Source organism: Temnothorax americanus, unplaced genomic scaffold (assembly GCF_048541705.1).
Source record: "Temnothorax americanus isolate GAGA-0224 unplaced genomic scaffold, ASM4854170v1 Scaffold27, whole genome shotgun sequence".
In the NCBI taxonomy this organism is placed as follows: Eukaryota; Metazoa; Arthropoda; class Insecta; order Hymenoptera; family Formicidae; genus Temnothorax; species Temnothorax americanus.
In genome coordinates this window covers 906,643-927,840 of record NW_027509411.1, presented here as the reverse complement: position 1 = coordinate 927,840, position 21,198 = coordinate 906,643, and the positions used below count along the sequence as shown (strand labels likewise).

General features: G+C 41.5%; 2 protein-coding genes across 8 annotated transcripts in view; one reads left to right on the top strand and one right to left on the bottom strand.

Annotated features, from left to right (window-relative positions):
* Positions 1–21,198, top strand: part of Kug (FAT atypical cadherin kugelei) — a 351,540-nt gene that overhangs the window by 309,722 nt on the left and 20,620 nt on the right. For 5 of the 7 annotated variants that reach the window (XM_077409793.1, XM_077409797.1, XM_077409791.1 and 2 more), the window contains 2 exons: positions 16,906–17,061; positions 18,941–19,051. In XM_077409793.1, the coding sequence (XP_077265919.1) occupies positions 16,906–17,061; positions 18,941–19,051 (267 nt within the window). The remainder of the gene's footprint in view (positions 1–16,905; positions 17,062–18,940; positions 19,052–21,198) is intronic. The other 2 variants (XM_077409796.1, XM_077409795.1) reach the window with 1 other exon arrangement.
* On the bottom strand, positions 278–2,025 carry LOC143899484 (uncharacterized). The gene is made up of 3 exons (XM_077409804.1): positions 1,482–2,025; positions 999–1,346; positions 278–913 (listed from the first exon to the last, which is right to left on the bottom strand). Exons 1-2 carry the CDS (start codon positions 1,811–1,813, stop codon positions 1,265–1,267), a joined length of 414 nt encoding a protein of 137 aa, XP_077265930.1. The 5' UTR covers positions 1,814–2,025; the 3' UTR covers positions 278–913; positions 999–1,264.

The following is a 21,198-nucleotide window of genomic DNA, read 5'->3' as shown; positions in this document are numbered from 1 at the left end:
AAATAATAAAATGTTTATTTTTTTGGATTACATTGTTATTAAAAATATTAAGAAATATATAGAAATGTTAAGTATTATGTAATGTCAATCAAAATAAAATATATTGACTAAATTATAATAAACAAATTATTTTCTTTTCTCCTATTAATATTACTGCTATTAATTTTATTTTTTCAAACATTACAAATTTTAATAAATAAAATGTATATATGTCCACACACATACACAATTCTTTATTTTATATATTCTTACATAGTGTTGTACATTAATTCATGTATATATTTGTACACTTATTAAGCATTTATGGAGCGTTCATGGAGCGCCATTTCATTTTGCCATGGTGCCTGTTCCTGACCAATTTCGGAGGTAAAGTATTGCATTAGATAATTTCTCATGCCCTGTACAATACGTGTACTTCTGTTTGCTCCTGTTCTGCCCAGACGATGAAAAATACATTGGCTTGTACTCTCCATGTTCCTCTTTCAACTTCGCCATTATTATTTATAAGTTCTTGAGGGCAATATTGAGAACGTCCACAGGTCATTATAAAATTATGTAAACAGACTAAGGCTTTTGTTATTAGTTCTGCATTTTTTGGAGAGCAGCTTATGCATGTACTTAAAATTTGCCATTTTGTCGTCATGATGCCAAACGTGTTTTCGATTACTCTTCTCGCTCTAGATAATCGGTAGTTGAAAATACGTTCATTATTAGACATATTAACGTTTCTTCTAGGAAACGGTCTCATCATATATGTAGAAAGCGGAAACGCTTCATCTGCGACAAAAACATATGGGAATGGAACATTTATTTGTACCAGGAAGCGGAATAGATGGTGGCAAATCAGCTGTTCCATCTTCGAGAGCTTGCATGAAATTTGTATTTCTCCAGATACTACCATCACTTAATGAACCTGCGAATAGAAATATACATGCACTTTTGTATGCAATATGTAATTATATATTTAGATTATGAGATATGCTGCTATGAATACATACCATACTACCCAATATCTACCCATGTAAACTTATATTCTGCATCGCAAGCAGCCATAAGTATCAAGCTAAAGAATCCTTTATAATTATAATATTCGGATCCGGACATAGGAGGAGCTTTGATGCGAATATGCTTCCCGTCAATGGCACCAACGCAATTAGGGAATTGCCATCTATCCATGAATCCCTCTGCTACTCTATTCCATGAATGTCTATCCATAGTTGGGAGAAAAAAAGGTTGTAGTGCTTCCCAAATTGCTTTACAGGTCTCAGGAATTATTGCGTACACTGTTGATCTCCCTATGCGAAACTCTGTGTTTACTCAAAACAGAATCTCCTTGTGCTAGATATCTGCAGAAATAACATAATGATGTTATACACACACACACACACACACACACACACACACACACACACACACACACACACAACTAATGTTGTATATTGGATTCTAGTATAAAATAATTTCAGATTCTGCGTACTTACAAGAGTGTCACCTGTAAACGCAGTTTGGGATCCAATGAAGCTCTCCTGCTTCGCTTTTGCAATTTATCTTGCACTTGATTAAGCAACCAATTAAAATGTTCTGGCCACATTCGGAAATTTTGAAAAAAAGCCTCATGATCTTCCGTTTCCATTTCTCTCACAAGATTTGACTGATAACCTTGTTGAACTTTAGATAGATTTATTGGACGAATCCACCATCTTCTTCTTCTACGATTTTCTTGTCTCTGTTTTCGTCGTTTCCAGATTAATATTAATTGGTGGTGCAATGTAATAACGGAGATACTTGCTAAAATTAATTCATCCAGCTCCATTTTGCAATATAACCTGTCTATTCACTATAAAGTGTCACTTCCACACTGATGCAAATTTCCTCTTGCGTTCTGATTGGACCTTAATTCTTTCTACTCCATCGTATTGTAGACGGAGCCAGCGTAAGCATCTTTACGCCAAAATCGTTACTTCTACTTCTACTCCTTACTCTATCTATTGTAGATCGGGCATAATAGCAACGTAAACATTTGACTGCTCCTTCTCGTCGAATTGCACAAACGCATCTTGATTCGCGTATCTTTATTAATTATTTTATTATTAATTATTGAAATACTTACAACACAGTAAGACTTTTCGATTCAGTTTTACCCGCTCTAGCTGCCCATCACGAGCAGTGATCCGCTTAATTATTATTTGACACTCTGTATGTATACACACATATAAGATACCTGATACCACATGGTATTTCTGAGGAAATGATTCAATAAACAAACTTGTATTAGGCAGTGTATTACTGTTTATCACACTATTTATTATATTTTTATTTAATTTTGTAAAGATTAAATCTGTATAAACAAACTTAATCTCTAACTACCGGCCAAATATGACATGTGAGCAATAGAGCAGACCAGCGCGCGCGATAACATCGTGCACGCCGCGCGATATCCAATGAGCGTGCAGCGATGAATAGAAAAGCTATACGTTCTGCCGAAGCCCATAGAGGCAACTAGAATCTCACTAAAATTCCCCATGTGGATGCATGTCATTGGTTAATCAATTTCCTCTGTAACTCAGTCGATAGCCATTAAGAGAACATATAAATGTAATATATTGTTTTTTCGCTTTTTTATTAACACAACGATTAATGATAATTATACGCTATAAACCCTGCTTGATCAATAAGAAACTTATATACGGAAGCACATATCAAAGTATGTTGTAGTTATCGAGAACTAAGGTAACAAAGATTCGGCCTCCGTGAAACACATACTCCCTTGTCTTCGCCAACCGAAGGTTGGCAGCAGTCGGGAAAAAAATGAAAGTTATGATTTTTTCCGCAAAATGTTTTTTTTTGAAACACATTTTTTTAAATTTTTTTAACATGATGTTACTCAAAAAGTAATTTTTATGATAAAAATACATTCTACAATGTTTAAACTTAATTCTAGAATTTTTTACGATCCACTTAAACTTTTTAAACTGTTAGTTTTTGAACAGCAGCTGCTCGAAATTTGGTTGGGGTCAAATTGACCGCGTGTGACAAACGTGTTCGAAAAAAGAAGTGTGACACAACCGTGGGTTACTTCCATAGCAACGTAATTGCAAATGAGTTCGAAGCGCGAATAAACTTCGAGGAAACAAAACAGATTCTGAGCGCATCGCGTCTTCGCAGTCGGCGATGCTTAAACGACGATCTAATCAGTTTCTCAGAATCGTTAGAGCAAGTCTGTTCCCTAATGGCGCGCTAACACTAACAGTTGATAGATCGATTAATGCCGCATCTCCTTTCTCGTTTTGCTCGTCCATTCGTTCCTCGTTCATTTGTTCGTTTCTCGACGATACTCGTCGATAAAGTTTCTGGAACCGTCGTTTTTGCTTTCTTGCTTTACTCCGACTGCTCGTCGGAGGCACTCCCTCGATATTGTCGGAGTGGAAATGAGGAAGAAAATCGCATCCTCCGTGAGATTGAAAAGTAAAATGAGGAAAATCTGCTGCCTCCGACGATAAAAGCGAGAAGGCCAACTTGAGGGTAGCACGGCGAGAAAAGGGGTAGTATGAACGGCGGGAGGGGGAGGCGAAAGGCCGAGAAACGAATGGACGACTTGGGACAACGATGGAAAGAAAGAGGGGTTGAAAGCGGCAAGAGAGACGGCCGCCGAAAGGAAGGGAGGCTTCGAATAGAACAACGCTGAAAAGGGTACAATGGTTCTAAGAAGAAGAAGAGCCGTAGGGTGAGACACCGGGGAGGCGAGACATTTCTCTGGGGAAGGTCGGCGGAGCCTCTCCGGGGAATTTCTACCTGCATCGGGATTAAAGAAAGAGCTCTCGCGATAGTCTCACGTCGTGTACGGGCGGTAGACAGTGAAATTTTGCAAGGGCGATAAAAGTAGGAAAAGAGGCGATACCAATTTCACCAAAAAGCTCCTATGTAGAATTCGATTGATAGAGTATAGCCTAACCTTTATCCCCTGCATTTTCCTTCTGCTATCTCCGCCAAGCACCTCATCTTGAGCATTTCGATATAGCTAATAGACCTTCTATATTTTTTCCTTTTCCCCAAATTGCTGGAATTCCTTAGACATATTTTGAAGAGAATTTTACTGATTAAGTGTAAAGATACAAAGATCCGAAAAGTTTTTTTTATTGATGAGTGATTGTGAGCGAAGGATCGCGTATAACACTGTCGTAAATTCCAAAAATTTGAACGCAGTTTCACCTTGATCGTAAAAGTTGCTGTATGTGTCTATTATTCTGATTCTATTGCAATTCTCCATAAACCTACGTCAGCGTCTTTCTTATCTGGCACCACTCTGGCGTTGTTGCACGTTCAGAAAAGTTTTGCAAATAAAATTGCAGATATAGTTCTCAGCATTATTTCGTTTCTGGGAAAAAAAAACATTTCTCGACGTTTCCCATTAACTTGAACTTTGACTTCTTCCCGAAGTATTAAGAGACACAACGACTAAGTGCTTTTAAGAGACACAACGACTAAGTACTTATGCCATCAGTAGAATTTCATAGGAATTGCAATGCGGCAGACTCTATCGTAGCGTTCGCGAAATAATGATTACGTTAATGCCGCAAGTTTTCGAACAAATGCGAAGCAGTTTGTAGATTTTATTTTTATACGTATTTTTTAAATTTGCATTTAAAGCTAGATTTTCTGAATTATTCATGACAATTTAAATGGTTCTGATACTGTATAATCATATCGGGTATAATGGCCGGAGGAAAAAAAACACACACACACGCGCGGAACATTACGGTGGCAAAGTATTTCGTAATTAACACAAGCATATACTCGTCCCAAATTAAATTGCACGTTATTGGTTTTAATGGCCGTACTCTCATTCATTCGCATGTCGCGCACAGTTTAAATTTCCAGCGCATCCCACCGACCGATCTAATTAAGTGCACTCTGTAACAGAATAGGATATCAAATCATATCGTCGCTTTGCAACTTTAAAACCGTGCATCAATATTTTGTCTCTAATAGGACTGTTTGGCGAAGCTCAGCACCTATTTATCTCGAGACAAATAATATTTAAACTTTGTGTCTCGGGACAAATAATATTTTCCGGAACATACACCCAACGAGCAGAGTGGAAGACCCTCTAAGTATTTAAGTTCGCCTCGTGTGGGTCTTGATTTCGTTAGATATATCATTACGGGAATTCTCCAACGGAGCCGTGCCGCGACCAGGAAATCACTTTAAGAGGCTTTGATCCTTCGATGCGAGTTGTTAACAGCGTGTTTGTGTTCGTAACCGAGTTAAATGAGTCTCGGCTCTAGAAACAAGAGTTCGTGAAAACGATCGCCCTCTCTGTGCCTCCCTCGCTGTCACCTTCTTGCGGAGGGAAACTCCGACAATTTTGCAAAGTCTCTCCGCCACGAATAATTAATGAACGCACAAAAGCTTTCTTTCGGCGTAAGCCTCGCCGATTACCCCTTCGTTATCAATCATGCGGATTAAATCGCTCGTTATTTCGGCTCATTATACTCTTTGATGGAAAGACAATGAAGTTTTTATCATTGACAAACCGTAAAAAATCTTCAAATATATTTTTATATTTTATGCCGTCACGCGAGAGCAACCATAAAGCGAGAGATTTCATTTCTCCATTGGTATTCTATGCATTTAGCTTCTACAAAAAAGAGCTCGATATACATTTGAGCTTTGTCCTTCTATATTAGTTGAAAATCCATTTTATTTTCAGATAGCACAGTCGGCGAGTCTTATCATGCCGTAACCGTAACTATGCCGAACATTGGCGAAATTGATATCGGCTGAAACAGCGATATTGGCAGCATGCTCATCTAAACGGGGCGCATATCCTGGTAGATTTCGCGTGGATCGTTAGACTTTCTTTTTACGGCGCATCCGCTCGCTCGCCAAACTCGTTTACCTGTCATCGATATACCGCTTTACAGTGTGTACAGGCCGATGTCAAAAGACGAGCCGGCTGGCTGGTATTTTGGCACGAAAGGTCAACCGAGGTTGCGCGACCTGGTGACCGGGGCAACCACGCGTGTCTCTCTTTTTCATAATTCTACGTATAATTTACGAGTCCCTGATGTACGAGTCCCCGTGGCTGGCCTCTGCCATAAAGAAACCAACCCACTCGTATCTCGCGCCACCAGGCGCGCCTTTTTAGATACCGTAATACGTAAAGCGATGAATCTAAAATATTGACAGTACTCGTCTCGCGCTTTCGACGGCGCGTGTAACAACAGTGGATCACGCCACTGTCCGATGGCGTTTGCCATATTCGATCGGACAGACTCGAGCAAATTGAGTTGAAGTTGTGTCGCGAAAGGCAGAGAGGTACAAAGCAACTGTGTTGAAATTCCCAAGTATGTGACGATTACTTGTTGAAGGACTTTATTGACGTGAGATCGTTACCTCTTTTCGGTCAGGCTTTCAACACCCTTCTGTTTTCAGGTGCGCTTCAGATACTCCTCCTATTCAAAGTAAGCCAGAACTTGCTTACTACCGTAGAACAGAGCTCTCTAGCTGCCGCTTGAAGTATCCGCTTGAGAATATTTCATCGAAATTTATGATCGACCGGGCGTACTTGAATGCAAATCGAAGTCGCCGATAACAGATAATCCGGCAAGCACGTAAGAATCAATTTTCTCTCAACGTGTCACTCTTGCAGACGCTGCAGCAAATTTTTGAATTCATTTCCCACCGCAGAAGAAAGAGTAGTCGACGGGTAATCCTGATGAGAAATCGAAATAGTTAGAAGTATTTTAAAAACGCGGTAGATTAATTGCCCGGAATCCCTATTTGGTCATGCAAATTTCTTACTGCGCTTAAGTAACTTCAAAACGAAGCATTTTTACTCGGGCATAAGTGTCAAACAGTAAATTGTTTTTAAGAAACTATTAAATGACCGCAATTTCGTTTTTCACGACCGCGGCTCGTTGTTCTTGCACGTTTAAAGTAATGAACAGATCGATTAATTGTAAGTTCGCCTGGCCGCATCTGCTCGAAAGTATTCCGCGATCGATAGCGTCGCGTGTCCGTGTGTGAGTTCCGGCGACTCGCGAAATACCATGCCCGCGCCAGCCGCCCTTTCGTTACCAAAAGCTTTTCGCCGCCAGTCTTCTCAATAGGCGCGATTTTTCACGCTCTTCCCCGACCGCGACGTCGAAAAAATATACTGTCTTCTTTAAGGACGTTCTCTCGACCTTATACTAGAGAAAATCGATTTTCTTAGGATTTTCTTGAAACTGTGAATATACGTTAATTTAGGTGTGCTTTATGCGTGGTATAAATTTCAGTACCTTTTCCGGGATAAAAAATGAAGATACTGAGCCTCAAAGTTAAAAAAAAAATTTTAAATTTAATTTTTTTTAGTTTTGGCATTTTTTCCTTATAGAACTCGACGAGAGAAGCAACTTTGGTCCTTTTGGCCAACCTCGTATCTCTTACCGTTTGGCCTGGAAAACCTTTATTAGTAAAAGTTGAAACTTTGAGGCTCAGTATCTTCATTTTTTATCCCGGAAGAGGTACTGAAATTTATACCACGCATAAAGCACACCTAAATTAACGTATATTCACAGTTTCAAGAAAATCCTAAGAAAATCGATTTCCTCTAGTATAAGGACGAGAGAACGTTCTTAAGAGAGACATACGAACATATTTCAGATTCGATGCCGTGCACGATCGGTCGTTTTCAACATGCACCACGTATATTAATAAGGGCGGTTTGAACGGCTTGGCTCGAACGGCGCTATCCTTCACGAGGTTTCTTCCGCAGGTTCGCAGCTTTCGCTCGAACGCGGTGCGTAATGTACGCCTATTATCGACAACGGCACGTCATAAGGCGAAGATAAATGTCGCGCTCGCTCAGCGTCTTTCGAGGATGATTAATGTCGAAACGTATGTGATTCAACCCGCATAGACGAACGCGCGCGATTCTGATTATCTCTAGTTTGCGCTCGACACATTAGTTCTACGTATGCTTATTCGAACAAATGTATATCATCGCACGTCGAGTACGATGAATTATCATGACTCTGCTGCTATTCTTACTTAAGTTTGTTTGTTTTATTTAATTTCAATTCAATTCTTTATTTCTTTCAGCTTATGCCGAAAAAATGGACTTGATTTACAAAAATAATTTAACTCATCCATATAACCGTAATACTATCTATTCTTCTTTACTCTATTTTTCTTGTTTTATTTAATTAAAAACATTTGTAAAAAAAAAAGATACGCGTGGTAAACATTTATATATTGAAAATAGACGGCAGTGAGGATCGATAAACGACGTAAGGTTGGGATTCTTCTGGAGCAACTCTCTATTCCACTCTACGTCTTGTTTTCCTCCCATTTACATTCTTCGTCGTCTACCTTACTACTTCGCCGCGAAACCCTTTGCCCTGCTTTCGTCGGTCAGACACTCACAAGAAACGCTGAAGTCGCTTAATTGACATTCTTTCCGTCATCTTTCGTACACCGTCGTAAAGATTATCGTCGCGACGCCCAACTTTCAATGTCTGATCCATCTTGCAACGGAAACTTCCAAGCCGGTGCACGTGACGTTACCGTGACAATAAGAGAGTGCTGCGCGACGTAGCCGTTGTCAAAGGAGCCGGGAAACAATAGTATACCGCCTCGTACGTCGTTCGGAGATAAGAAGTTTTGCATCTCGGGAAAACATCTGGAGAAATGCAAAAATATCCGTTGAATTGTCATCGTATACGTCGGATAAACTTACAAGTACTGTACTCAGCGCGTCGGATGAAAAGAGTAAATGCATCTATATGTGCAGCAATTGCATTCTTCAAACAATGCATCTTTTTTATTTTTGCGAATTTATTCTATAAGACTCAAAATTTCTCGCCAAATTAAATGAAATGGAGCTTGCACGAGGAGCGCATAGCGTAAGTGTATTTAAAGAAGCCAACTTTACACAAATTCGCGAAATTTCACATCGTTTTTTCTGTACATTGATATCGAAAGAGTTAATTTTTTTTTGTTTCGCAACAGATGTTAAACTCGAAATATCGAGTTATTTGATTCTCTTTTCTCTATCGAAATACGAAGTGCAAAGAAAAAAAAAGAGATTGCTCTGCTCGCACATCCAATGCATAAAGCTGTGCAAAACATAGGGTATATAATTAATGCTACTCTCCATTCGCTCAGTTTCTCTCTCTGTTTGCCTCTCGCGGCGGATCGCAAAAGAGTTCTCGATCTTTTGCGCGCGGCGCTAGTAGGCAGAAAATAATCACGATGAGTGTCCAGGAATCTCCGTGGCGGAGACTCCGCAAATATATATATATATATATATATATATATATATATATATATATATTTCGTGCGTTTTTCGGCCGAATGACGAGATACGGAGTGCGGTCGAGGAAAATTCTCGCGCGCAAAAAAAGAAAAACAAGTTCGAGCACGCACCCTTCGTTGCGTTCTCGTGAATCTGTTGTATTGCGATTCAGATCGTAGCACGTATATAGTTGATTGATACGCGATTGATTGTTGAAAACTAATCGATAGTTTCGATCACGGAAGGTTCTAAAGAGAGTTTATCGTGATCAAACGTTTCCGAAGGAAAGCCGATACTCGTCTAGATAAAGCGCGCATACTCCGCCGTGTAATACCAATTAGAATTATTAATTGCACCTTAAGAAGCGCGCTTTAATTGAAGGTAAACTTTATGGTTGTACGTTTGAGCGGGAAGTTAAGAAAAAGGAAAATACCGTCGCGCGCGCGGGCGCGCGTGGGCGCGTTTACTCAACGTTTGATACGGTGTGTGCAGAAACCGCATCTCTCTTGGCCTTCCAGACAGGGATTCCAATTATTAACGACCGCAATTACGCGCGGTGCTTTCTCTGATAACATCTTTGGAGTCATGTCTCTCGCATCGGCCCGTTCGTACCGGTGAGAAATGAAAATTGCAAATTTACGACAAGTTTGAGAATCTTTGCTTCATGCGTTCAATTCCAATTTTGTTAATTTATAAAATTCCATTTGTTTGCTTGAAAAATTGTATATCTAATTATTTTTATATTTTTTAATTTACTAATTTTCGAGGTATATAATTGTGATATGTTACTACCGTACCATTTTATCTTGTCAATCTTCTTCAGGATCAATTGATAATAATTGCCTTAAAAGAAACGAGGCGTATCTATATGAAATAAGGCATCGCAGACGTTTCGGAATATCTGTAGGATGAAGTTGATTTTATTCCGACCTCAGATAGCCGTCCTTTAGCGTTTATCTAGCCGCTTAGTCATCTCGCGGAGTTGCCATAAGCGTTTTCCAATGCCTAGCTGCTGGCTAAATGATAGTTCTATCCGCTCGCTACTTTAACCGACTGGTTAAATACTTATTTTTCGCAGACCAGCTCATCGTATATACGTAGCGTAGATAAAATACGTTTATTAATACGGAATTTTGCTTTGAATTACAAATATGATAGAAATGACGATGCGATTGAATATTTACACTTTACTTTTGAAAATGTTGCAGCTGCGACTAGTATGCAATAAAACCAAATTCCCGATTTTGGAAAGCAATGAATTGTTAATAAATCAATAAATGCATAAAAATGCGGTTAAGTTTAAAATTTTAACGTTTTTAATATTTATCGTTATATATATTACCATAATAAAAATATTAATATCTATTGTTATTATTTTATTGTTTAATATTTATTACAATAAAATATAAAATATGTTTGATTAATTTTACTAAAATATATGCTAAAATTACAATACTAAAATTACAATCTGCTTGGTAATTTTTATCACGTTGTTTGTAAAATATCTTTTGTATATTTCAAAAATTCCTTGGTTGCCAAGTTATCCCAAGTTTGTAGTGAATTTAACGATAAAATGTAACGAAAAATTCTCTCCGTGTGAGAAGAAAAATTAAGGAGCTTCAATATTTTTAATTCTTATTAATATGTTTAGGAGAAGGAGCGGGTATAAAGCTCGACTAATTCTAAAAGAACTGGAGTTAGCTTGAAAAAAATTTATCAACAGATTTTACTTCTCGTCGAAGAGTATGCTGCAGCTAATATATTTAATCAGTTTCTTAAAAATGTTTTTAAAAAATGTTTACTTCGTCATTGTTCGGAGACAAGATTTTATCGAACACCTTTGAAAGTGTAGAAACGAATGATGGGCGCTCGGTGCCAGATACTCACTACAATACGTATATCGAGGAATCGAGCTCTTCCCATCGAAATTCAAGAATTTGGCAAGTGTACCTCTGTCAGTGCATTACAACTCCGCTTCATGTCCGGAGTAAACGACGCAGACTCGTAACCATCTGATGAATGATGAATGTAACAGAGCACTGCAGCTGCCGAGTCTTTGATCAAACTGTCGGGGTCGCTCGCCCTATTAATCTTTTATGATAATCTGTCTATCGTGTAGTCATTTCCGAAATCATACTCCGTGCGTGCGGGCGTAAATCCCCGAAGCGAACGGTCGGAAACGGCCTCGACCACGCGAGGAGCCGGCACGAAGTCGAATCTCCTTCAGAACGGAATTCAAATTATGCATGCTTTTCTGCTCCGGCGAGCGAGTGATATTCTCTTAACGATCTGTCGATTTACTCCCCTAAGGAGAAAGGGCGGAAGAGAGGAAAAGATTGAGAGAGGAGAATAGACAGAAAGACGGTCACGATACTTCGGCTTGTCAAGTATACCTATATAGAACATAACACTGGCGCGCGTGATCGCGATCACGGCACTAGCATCGCGAGAAATTCAGTTTTTTCCCCATTGTGGAAAAAAACCGCGAGTGCCATATTTTCCGGAAAATTAACCTTCACAGAGGAAGCCTGCGGTTCCGGAAACGCAAATTTATTACGGCACGAAATTAGCGGGTCGGGTCGACGCGGGTTTATTCCGACCAGGTAACGCGAGAGACCAAAGGAGAAATTTCCCGCGGATACGGACCCCGATCATTATTAATGTCGAGCTTTAGGTGGATCCGAGAATATATTTCGATATTCTCGAAATAAGCCCGTATTTCCCAATGCGCTTTTCACCGTCCCCGTTATTACAATAAATCGGTTTAAGCCGGAATTTTGCTTTTATGCAAGCAGAATAAGATTATTAAATCCCGTTCGTTTATTTTATCATTGCCGCGTGTCCGATCTCGCGGGTGAACATTTCGATTTTCTGACGGACGACAATGTGGAGGCTGAGAATAATGCTATCCTCAATCCCGTTAGGATATACGCCGAGCGATTAGTACGTGCTTATTCGTTTTTGTCCCGAAAAGAGCCGTAAAAGTCAACGCGCGGTTTTTGAGACGGAGAACGTTTTGAGAGGCGCAAGGTACGTAATGACCTTTTGCCGCACGTCGTCAACGATTTTACGTCTACGAAGCAGCTTTTTCGCTGTCGACGGTGCTGATTCTTCCGCGAATTTCCAATCCGTCGCTCGACGGTAATGTTCCAATGACGATGGAACTTATCGAGGTTGGGACGCCTTTTTGATGTAAAAGAATTGCCTTGACCGGAAGACGTCAAGAAAATATTGTCGCTATAAAATTCGCGAAACTTTCATTCGCCGAATGATTTCTCACGTAAACCGAAACGCGCGGTAGTCGATCGATCCAGTCGACAATCACGATGAGAGGTAATAACGAGAAAAGCAACTCCTACGAGAAGATGAGCTACTTTGCGAAACCGCGCGCGGCATTTCACGTTTTCAGTTCCGAGTTTATTATAGCGACTGTCACGGCGGTGCCTCGGATGCCCCGTAACTAGTGGCGAGTTCCTTAGATTTAGCCGCAAACGCGGGGGTTAAGCCCGGAGAAATCACCAGAGGCCGTCGAGGTAATTACGGAGAGCCGAGCGAAAGAGGAGCGAGGGAGGAGGCGACGGGACGGGAAGATGCTCTGAAGAACTGCTCGGGCAAAGCATGGCTATTACCCCCGATCACGAAGAAAAACGCGAGATCCTCTCTAGAGCTGGAGCTTCGTAGCGAGATGAACTTCTCGTCGGAGAAACGTCGCCAAGTTATTCGAAAAATCCAACGGTTTTGTCACTCGCTATACTCAACCGAGACCTGTTTGAGTCGGGGAAATAATGCGGCTCGATCACTGACGCGCGAAAACTGTCACGATGGAAAACTGCACATCTTTCGTCTTCCGACATACTCGCGTTAATGGTGAAATTCTGTTAAGGGAAGGGGAAGGGGCAATACTTTTTCTTTTAGATTAATTAAACTTTTGCACCTCTTATAGTATTACTTCAGAACTACATTTTACTTACGAATCCTTTAATCAATATTGGTTAAAGGATTGGTCAAAGGCTGAAAAGGATCGTCTCCTTAACTAATTGAAAATGGCAGGTTTTTTACAGAATAGCAAAAACCTTCATCCTCGTTTAATATCAAATGGATTTTACTTTAGATAGATTCGTGAGTTAAGGAGCAGCATTACATAGATATTTAATGTTGAAAATTAAGAATAAAATTGAGATAAGTAATATCTTTCCTTGATGTTTTCGGATAAGAAAAAAAGTTGGCTCTAGATGTATCAAAGAACTTACATAGATCCGGTATCCGAATTATGCAGTATGCCGCATAAAATTTTATAATAATTAATTTCAAAGTACAAATTAATTTTTTGTTAGTAAAAAGTTTGATAGTTTCGACCATACCATGCAATCTCTCGAAAAATATTCGAATATTATGCAATGACTGTCAATGGCGATGTGTTGAGATAAGAAACCCGATGGAAGTTAACGCGTAGGTCGCATGTAAAGAAGAAAGAAGACGTATTTAGTACGCAGCGGGATAATGATCTTTACTTAGAATTCGCATGTTTGCTGAGTTGACTCGCGTTCTCGGAATCTCGCCAACCCTTTCGTGCATGGTTTACATAGATCGCATACCGATATTAAACCGTCCCGGTAGCCTAAAGCGCGCGAGCGCTCTGACTGAAATGATAAAATTGCGAGTGCTTGAGGAGAGTGCGAAGAGAGGGGGGAAACTTGCGAGACACCTTCGGGCGAGATACGACGACGCTCGGACGGATTTAGCGCGATCGGCCAAGCGTTTAAATCTACCACGCTGTAAGAGCCCATGTTCATCTTGTACAGGGTGCTCCAGAAATGGGACACTTAATATATTCCTCCGCCTTGAAGATACGAGAAGATGAAATTTATATAGCCTCGAAGGAACGAACGCGACATGGCAGACTCCCGGTGCTGATGTGCTCTCCAAATTCATTAAATGGGACGCACATTTGATTTTCGCGTAATTAAAGTCAAAATAATGGAAAAAATACACTGTGATGACTCGGAAAACAAGCTGTTTTTGCATCATATTTCATGAAGCTGTTCCCGGATTTCATAACTGATTTTTTTGTTTCCGAGGCAGAGGAGAGTATTAGCCTGCGACGTTTATTCACATTGGGAACTATTGCAGGGAAAATAAAGTTCATAATACATGTTATGTGCATTATATATTTTATTTTAAACAAATGAATGAACAAATTGAATGAACTAAACAGAAAATGCAGATTAAAAGGCCCCCCAGGTGTGCTTTATTTAATTTAATGAATTCGGATCGTTCTGTATAGAAATGTGACAGTATGCCATTGCGGATAAGCGCGTGGCCGACGCGAATACGTATACGGAGGGAAATCCGGAAGTGTTTCGCGTCGTCGAGTCGCAGATGAGAGTGTCCCGGTAACCGGCCCCGACGTCCGGTGTATAAAACGGAGTTTCGTACTCCTAATTTAGTGCAGGTGTTACCTCGGAGGATCTGACGCGCATAGTCTCTCTCGCGAGATGTCCCGGGGGACATTGGATTTACGTCGCGGTCTCTCCGCAGCCTTTCCTCCGTTCTCTCTCTCTCTCTCTCTCTCTCTCTCTCTCTCTCTCTCTCTCTCTCTCTCTCTCTCCCTCCCTCCCTCCCTCCCTCCCTCCCTCCCTCCCTCTCTTTCTCTCTCTCGGGCGGAAATTGCTTCGTGAGAGGACCGATTATTGCGCCGAAGAACGACGATGGGAACGTCGGGACGAACGGCGGGGACCCGAGACGGAGAATTTCGTAACCGGTCTGCTCTCTCATCAGTCTACCCGGCGGCTCTTCCGCCGGACGGATGGACAGATCGCCCGACCAGTCTCGTAATAGAGCGCTCGTCGCGATGAGTCACATGCTTCGTTACTGGTCCGCGCAAAGGGCCGCCGCTCTCTAATAGGAAACGGATCTATCTATAGAATTGGGCGCTGAATGGAATAGGGAGCGTTTTTCTTACGAAACTGGGACAGCCAAGATTCATAGGAGATTTATATAGGAGGTAAAAAAAGTAATCGAGAATGTGGCCGGCTATTATCAGATGTGCGACTTTCGTGAAGACGCAAATTAAATCTTATGAAATTGACGCGAACGATGAGCAAACGCCTAGGTATCTCTGCACAACTTATTTACCAAGTTTAATTATTATAAGTCTATCTGATTTCGGTGGCACATGTTCTGACGTTCACTGTAGAAACATGTTTATCTCGGCGCTTATATCTGTTGAGATTAAAAAAGCAACTTTTTTTAAAAAAGGTCATGTTCCGGTCACATGTAAAATTAACCGAGCATCTAAATTTGAAATCGTAAAAATTATGCGGATTTCAATCTCCGTTCACGCGATTTTCGCGGCGTGATGCGAGTACGAAAGCCGGAATCTCGGATTTGCGACGTCGTCTCGGATGCGGGGGGGGACACTTGGTTTTACGACCCGAAGCTCCTCTCTTCCGGTCAGCACAGCCGACTGCCCAGATCGTACGTGCGATATTCGCGCATGAAAGTCCAGGATTTTCGTAGGACGGAGGAGAAACGTGAGCGATAAGACAACGACTGCAGTAAGCGCGAGAAAAAGGGGTACGGCCGTACGAAAAGTCGTACCGGCGAAGAGAAAATCTAGGAAGCTATCGCATTGCGACTACGTGGAGGAATACCTCTTGGACTTCTTTCTAATGCACTTTTCTTTCGCCCTTTTCCCATTTTTCTGGCTAATAATCGATGGCGCGAAGGAAACCGAGGGAAAGTGTATTTCCGCACGTGTTTCGCGCGTTTTCCCGAACAATCGAACGAGAATATTAATTTATGCGCGTACGTATAACTACGTTGTAGTTGCGGAATTTGAATACACCAGGTATTTATCGCGCGACATCACGCGGAAAGAGAAAATGAGAGCACAATTTGTATAATAATAAATGCCTTGATGAGGAAGAGGGAGAAATTGAAATTTGCGTATAGTAAAACCGATTGCATGCTTTCATTACGAGAGATAGTAATAAATCGAATCAACGATATGTTGATGCTGTGATTTGATTTGTTGATAACTCAGTATCTGTGTTAATTTAACCATAAATTAATCAGAATTTGTATTAACTTGTTTATTCGCTGAAATTATCGTTGGTGGCTTTTCAATATTCAAATATTGCTAAATCCGTTAACATCACTCTGTCTCTCCCTCCTTTTCTCTCACATAGCGATATTTATAATATTTTGTAATTAATAAAATTTTCATATTTATAGGATTATTATAACCGTATATTTTTCTTTATATTATCGAAATGTGATTGTCATAAAGATAAAATTTTAAATTCAACGTTACAACGGTTTTACATAATTCATCAATCATCAATCAATCTTTGTTACTGCTTTACATTTTTTCATTTCAGTATTTATTAATATCTTTCAGTTTTAATATATTCAATTACATTAACAGTTATATGTTAATGTAATACTGTAAAGTTACTTGTAGAGTAGTATACTCTACAATAAAATTTACATCTAATATATTTGTATTATTTCACATGTATCTTTGAACGATTGTGTCGCGGTTCCAAACGTAACGTGTATGTTTGGTGATATATTGAGTTATTCCATTATGTAATTGTGCGGGGGTGATTTCGTGCTTTCAGGTGACAGTGAGAGACAACGGCAGGCCGCCTTTGTCGTCGACTACGAGAGTCGTCATCGATGTAGCGGACATTAATGACCACGGTCCGGAATTCGAGCAGAAGTTCTACACGGTCCAGATTCCAGCGTCGCCGGCGACCGACAAGCCGCTCTTCCAGGTAGAGATTTTTTTTAGTTTCACCGTGCACATTGCATCACACCGCGCTCTTCCCGATGGGCTTTCCATTCATCCGTGTTTCTTGTAAATACATTTCCACCGCCGGCGAATGGACAAGGGGAATGGACAGAGAACAAAGAGGCGGTCGCAAACGGCGAGCGACCCAAATCTCTCCCCGTACGATTCTGCTTTCTCCGTTGTCGTCCCCGTGTGTGTAAAAAGCGCCTACCTTTATAGCATCTCGCTGTACATACCACGCGTTAAATTGTTTTAATTCGCATTGCGGACGACGAATCGTCTCGCTACATGAGCGTGTAAAATTCTATTCATGTCTCACGTTGTTGGTCGTCTCGCGACGCGCGGCCCGTAACTTGGCCTGGAATTCGCGAGTATTCCACCAACGCACAATTCACAAGAGCGTCACACTGTCGGGCCATAAAAACAAAAAAGAGACCTAGCCTGATATATTATACATTATACCACGGAGCAGACTGCTTGCGACTTTTCCTATTTTTCCTCCTTCCTCGCTTGTCGTTGTCGTTTTCCCATCAAAGCCTTCTGTTTTCAATGTATCTTCTCAATGATCAAAGTAATCCATCACCGAGGGGTGGGGAGAGGTATCGTCGCGTAGAAAGGGTAGATTTAGCTTATGAACCCTAGCACGAGGATCCCCGGCACAAACCGTCATCCCATTTCTCTCTTCCATCTCTCTCTCGATCTCTCTCATCTTTCTCTATCGCTCTCTCTTTCTCCCGTAACCTTTGTGAATACGAAGGTGAACCTCCATGTGAACGTCGCACGTCCGCTGCAAACACGAGCATCGGCTGGAGGTCGGCCGGCGCAAATTAAATTACGAGGCGTCGCTGAAACGGTGCAGACCTAATTGAAGACGAGAGAATTTATGACTTTGATCCAAAGGAGATCAATACTTAAATACAGCGCGTTTACAATTAAGCACGACCGCAAGATTTTGTCGTCACGTAACAGCGAGAAAAGAAAGTCCTTTTAATTTATATTTCAGATCTAATTGGCGTAGAGAAATAATTTAAAAAAAAAAAAAAAAAAAAACGCAAAGCTTATCGCATCTTAACCGGTGTAGTAGCGCGTATAAAATGTGCTACTTTTCATTACAGTTATGTCGGTCGATCCTCGCGCACGTGCACATACATACATACATACGCGCACACACGCACACACACGACACAAATATTAATGTTATTTGTTTACAGCTATATACTATACATATCCGGAATGTGTTTAATCCGCGTCGTGTTACGAGAAAACAGGAAAATACGGAGGAAAAACGCTTTTTACTTGCAGCACGATGCCTGAAAAATATACAAAACGGAGACCGAATTTTTCGAAACGAGAGCATTAGCTTTGCATTACGAAACAATACCCATGCACCGATCTCGTTGACAGAAAAAATTTATAATTAAGCTAAAAATTAAAAAAATCTCGCATCCGCGCGCCTGAAACACAAATTAAATAACTTCGCGATCGCGATCGCATATGTACCTATACGTGACACCTGGTGCAATATCACGCCGATGATAAAATGAGAACACGTGCGAAAGTAATTATGCAAAAATGTCAGGCCTTTCTACTTAAAAGGGTGTGCAGAGCACCGCGAAGTTTCGCGCGCGGCTTTATTACGTCGGGAACTTGAATGGGCTTCAAGTTTTTCTCGGGACGACGACGCGAGGTCGGGGCGACGTCGTCCGTGCCCGTCGGCAGGAAGAAGGATATAACGAGGATAAACGATCAGCGCGCAGATACGTATAGTCGTCGCGAAGGGGGGGGAGAGAGAGAAAAAAGAATCGAACCACCCGATAGAAACAGTCCTGAGGCTAAAAGCTGTCCTCTCTGGTTCTCGACAGAAATCGAGGAACCGCTCGCGGGAGTTCGACCTTTCGATCGATACGTTACTAGAGAACGGGACTTGGGAGACATTTAGCCCCGACACCTTGTCAGGAGATCGTATCTTCAGGGTAAGGACACCTTGGCACGTAAAATAAGCGCGCCTAGCGCGGTGCGAGCGAGCATACAAATAGAGCTCTTATGTATACCTATTATATTTTATATTTGATTATCCGGGAACTGGCCGGATCGTTTCATTTTTACGCGGGCCGTTTGCGTTGATTCATGAGCGCTTTTATGCCGATTGTATGATATATATATATATATATATATATATATATATATATATATATTATATATTTTTTTCTCTCATGCTATCGCTGTGCCCGTCGATAGGACGGCCACGTGTACACGCACTTGATTGATCACACCTTGACTGGTCGCACGTGGTAGAATTATTTCTGAAAGCCAAGTGTAGTCGACGAAGTCGGCAATTATAATGGATTTATATAATTATGTATATAACAGCACTCTATTCGGTAATCAAGCTTCCGTGCGCGACCACTCAAGGTTTACAATTATTAATTGAATGTTTTGTCCTATCCTGCGCGCACACTCTTTATGTACCATATGTATTATACATATAACATTGTTGGCATTCTTGGCTTCACCCCTTTTCACCCCCGCGTCTGTCTTTCTCTCCGTTCCTTCTCTTCGCATCCTCTCGCTCTCTCTCTTTATCTGATAATTCGTGCCTCTCTTGTGCTCGTCTATGTGTATTGTGCTCCTGAATGTTGCCTTATCGTACGACGCGCGGCTGCCGCCTGAGAATGTTCCGTTATCTTATCGCTGCTAATGATTGCACACCACCGAAGGATCTTGCGGTTTAGCGAGAGGGATATCGGGGTACCGCGCTTGCGAAATTTTCCGCTGGATTCCCGGTTCGGCACGGGTCATTCACGTCTCGTCGCTACCTCCACAAGTCGAAGAGATATATTTCCCAGGATCACATATTGCACATCACGCGCAACGTCCGCACGAGATATACGATCGAAAAGCATCTCACCTCCACGAGCGAATGCGCAGCTGGAGGGGAAATAGGGCGGAACGAGATATCGCGGATTGTATCTGCGTATATGCGTATCGTCTCAAACATCGAGCGTAAGTTCGAAATTGCAAATAACTCAGGTAACACGGTACGTGCAATGTGCGAGGATACATGTGCCGCGTTAAAATGCCAAAAGCCAGCCGGCGCGGCGGCGGCGCACCAAGAGAGGACATCAAGGGGTACGGTCTCGACGCCTTTCGCGCGGAGTCGGATAAGTAATTAGTCAAGTTTATCGCGCGCCTCCCGATTTCTCCCGTTTTCTCATGCAGAAGAGGATGCCGGAAGGAGAGAAACGCGATCGCCGCTGGTGCAGCAACGAACGAGTCGGCAGGGTACACCCGGAGAAAAATGTTCGTTCCGGAGAGAACGAGAGGAAGAGAGAGAGAGAGAAATACAAGAGCTGTCGGTGGAAACAGCGGAAGCTAATGCACAGACAACTATATTTTTTCCGTGTACACGCCTGGACTCGTCCGTTTTGCCGGGAATAACACGTGAATACACTCGCGGGAGCGAGTTGCATCCTCCCATCGCCGTCGCACCGCAACAGTTTCCGGTTTCGCTCGGCTACCAATCTTACTCTCTCGAGTCCGCGACACCCCGCGATCGCGATCGTTAGCACGCTTGAGGCATCCCGCGATAGACCGCGGAGGAAAGCCTGCTGCATCTTGCTATCACGACGATCTTTAGCTCTTTCTCGATGTACCGCATGCGGATTATGCCACATTGCGCTTCGATCGAAGACTCGTTGTTTTTCGCGACGCGCCGCGCCGCGCGCCGTGAGGAACGTATAATTGCGCAAGTTGCATCTACCTCTATCTGTCGCGAGCCTGAGTATGCAGTTTGCGTTTAGACGTTTAAAGGATTGCAGAAAGGAGCGTCTTTTATTTGAAAGATTCCTTTTTTTTTTTTCAAGAGATACTTGTGCGCCGATACGAGCCATTTTTACGATCTTTGAATAGGAATGTTTATGTTAAATGACTATATAGAGATGTGCGAACTATTCGAATTCGAATTTCTATGATTCAAATCCGAACTATTCGACGAATCTAGATAGTTCGGTTACGAATCATACGTAATATATATGTATATTATCAATTTTATAAAATCATATTCCCCGTTTATAAACAAAAGCATTAAGTATTACAACCACTCACTGAGCGACTAAGTAGC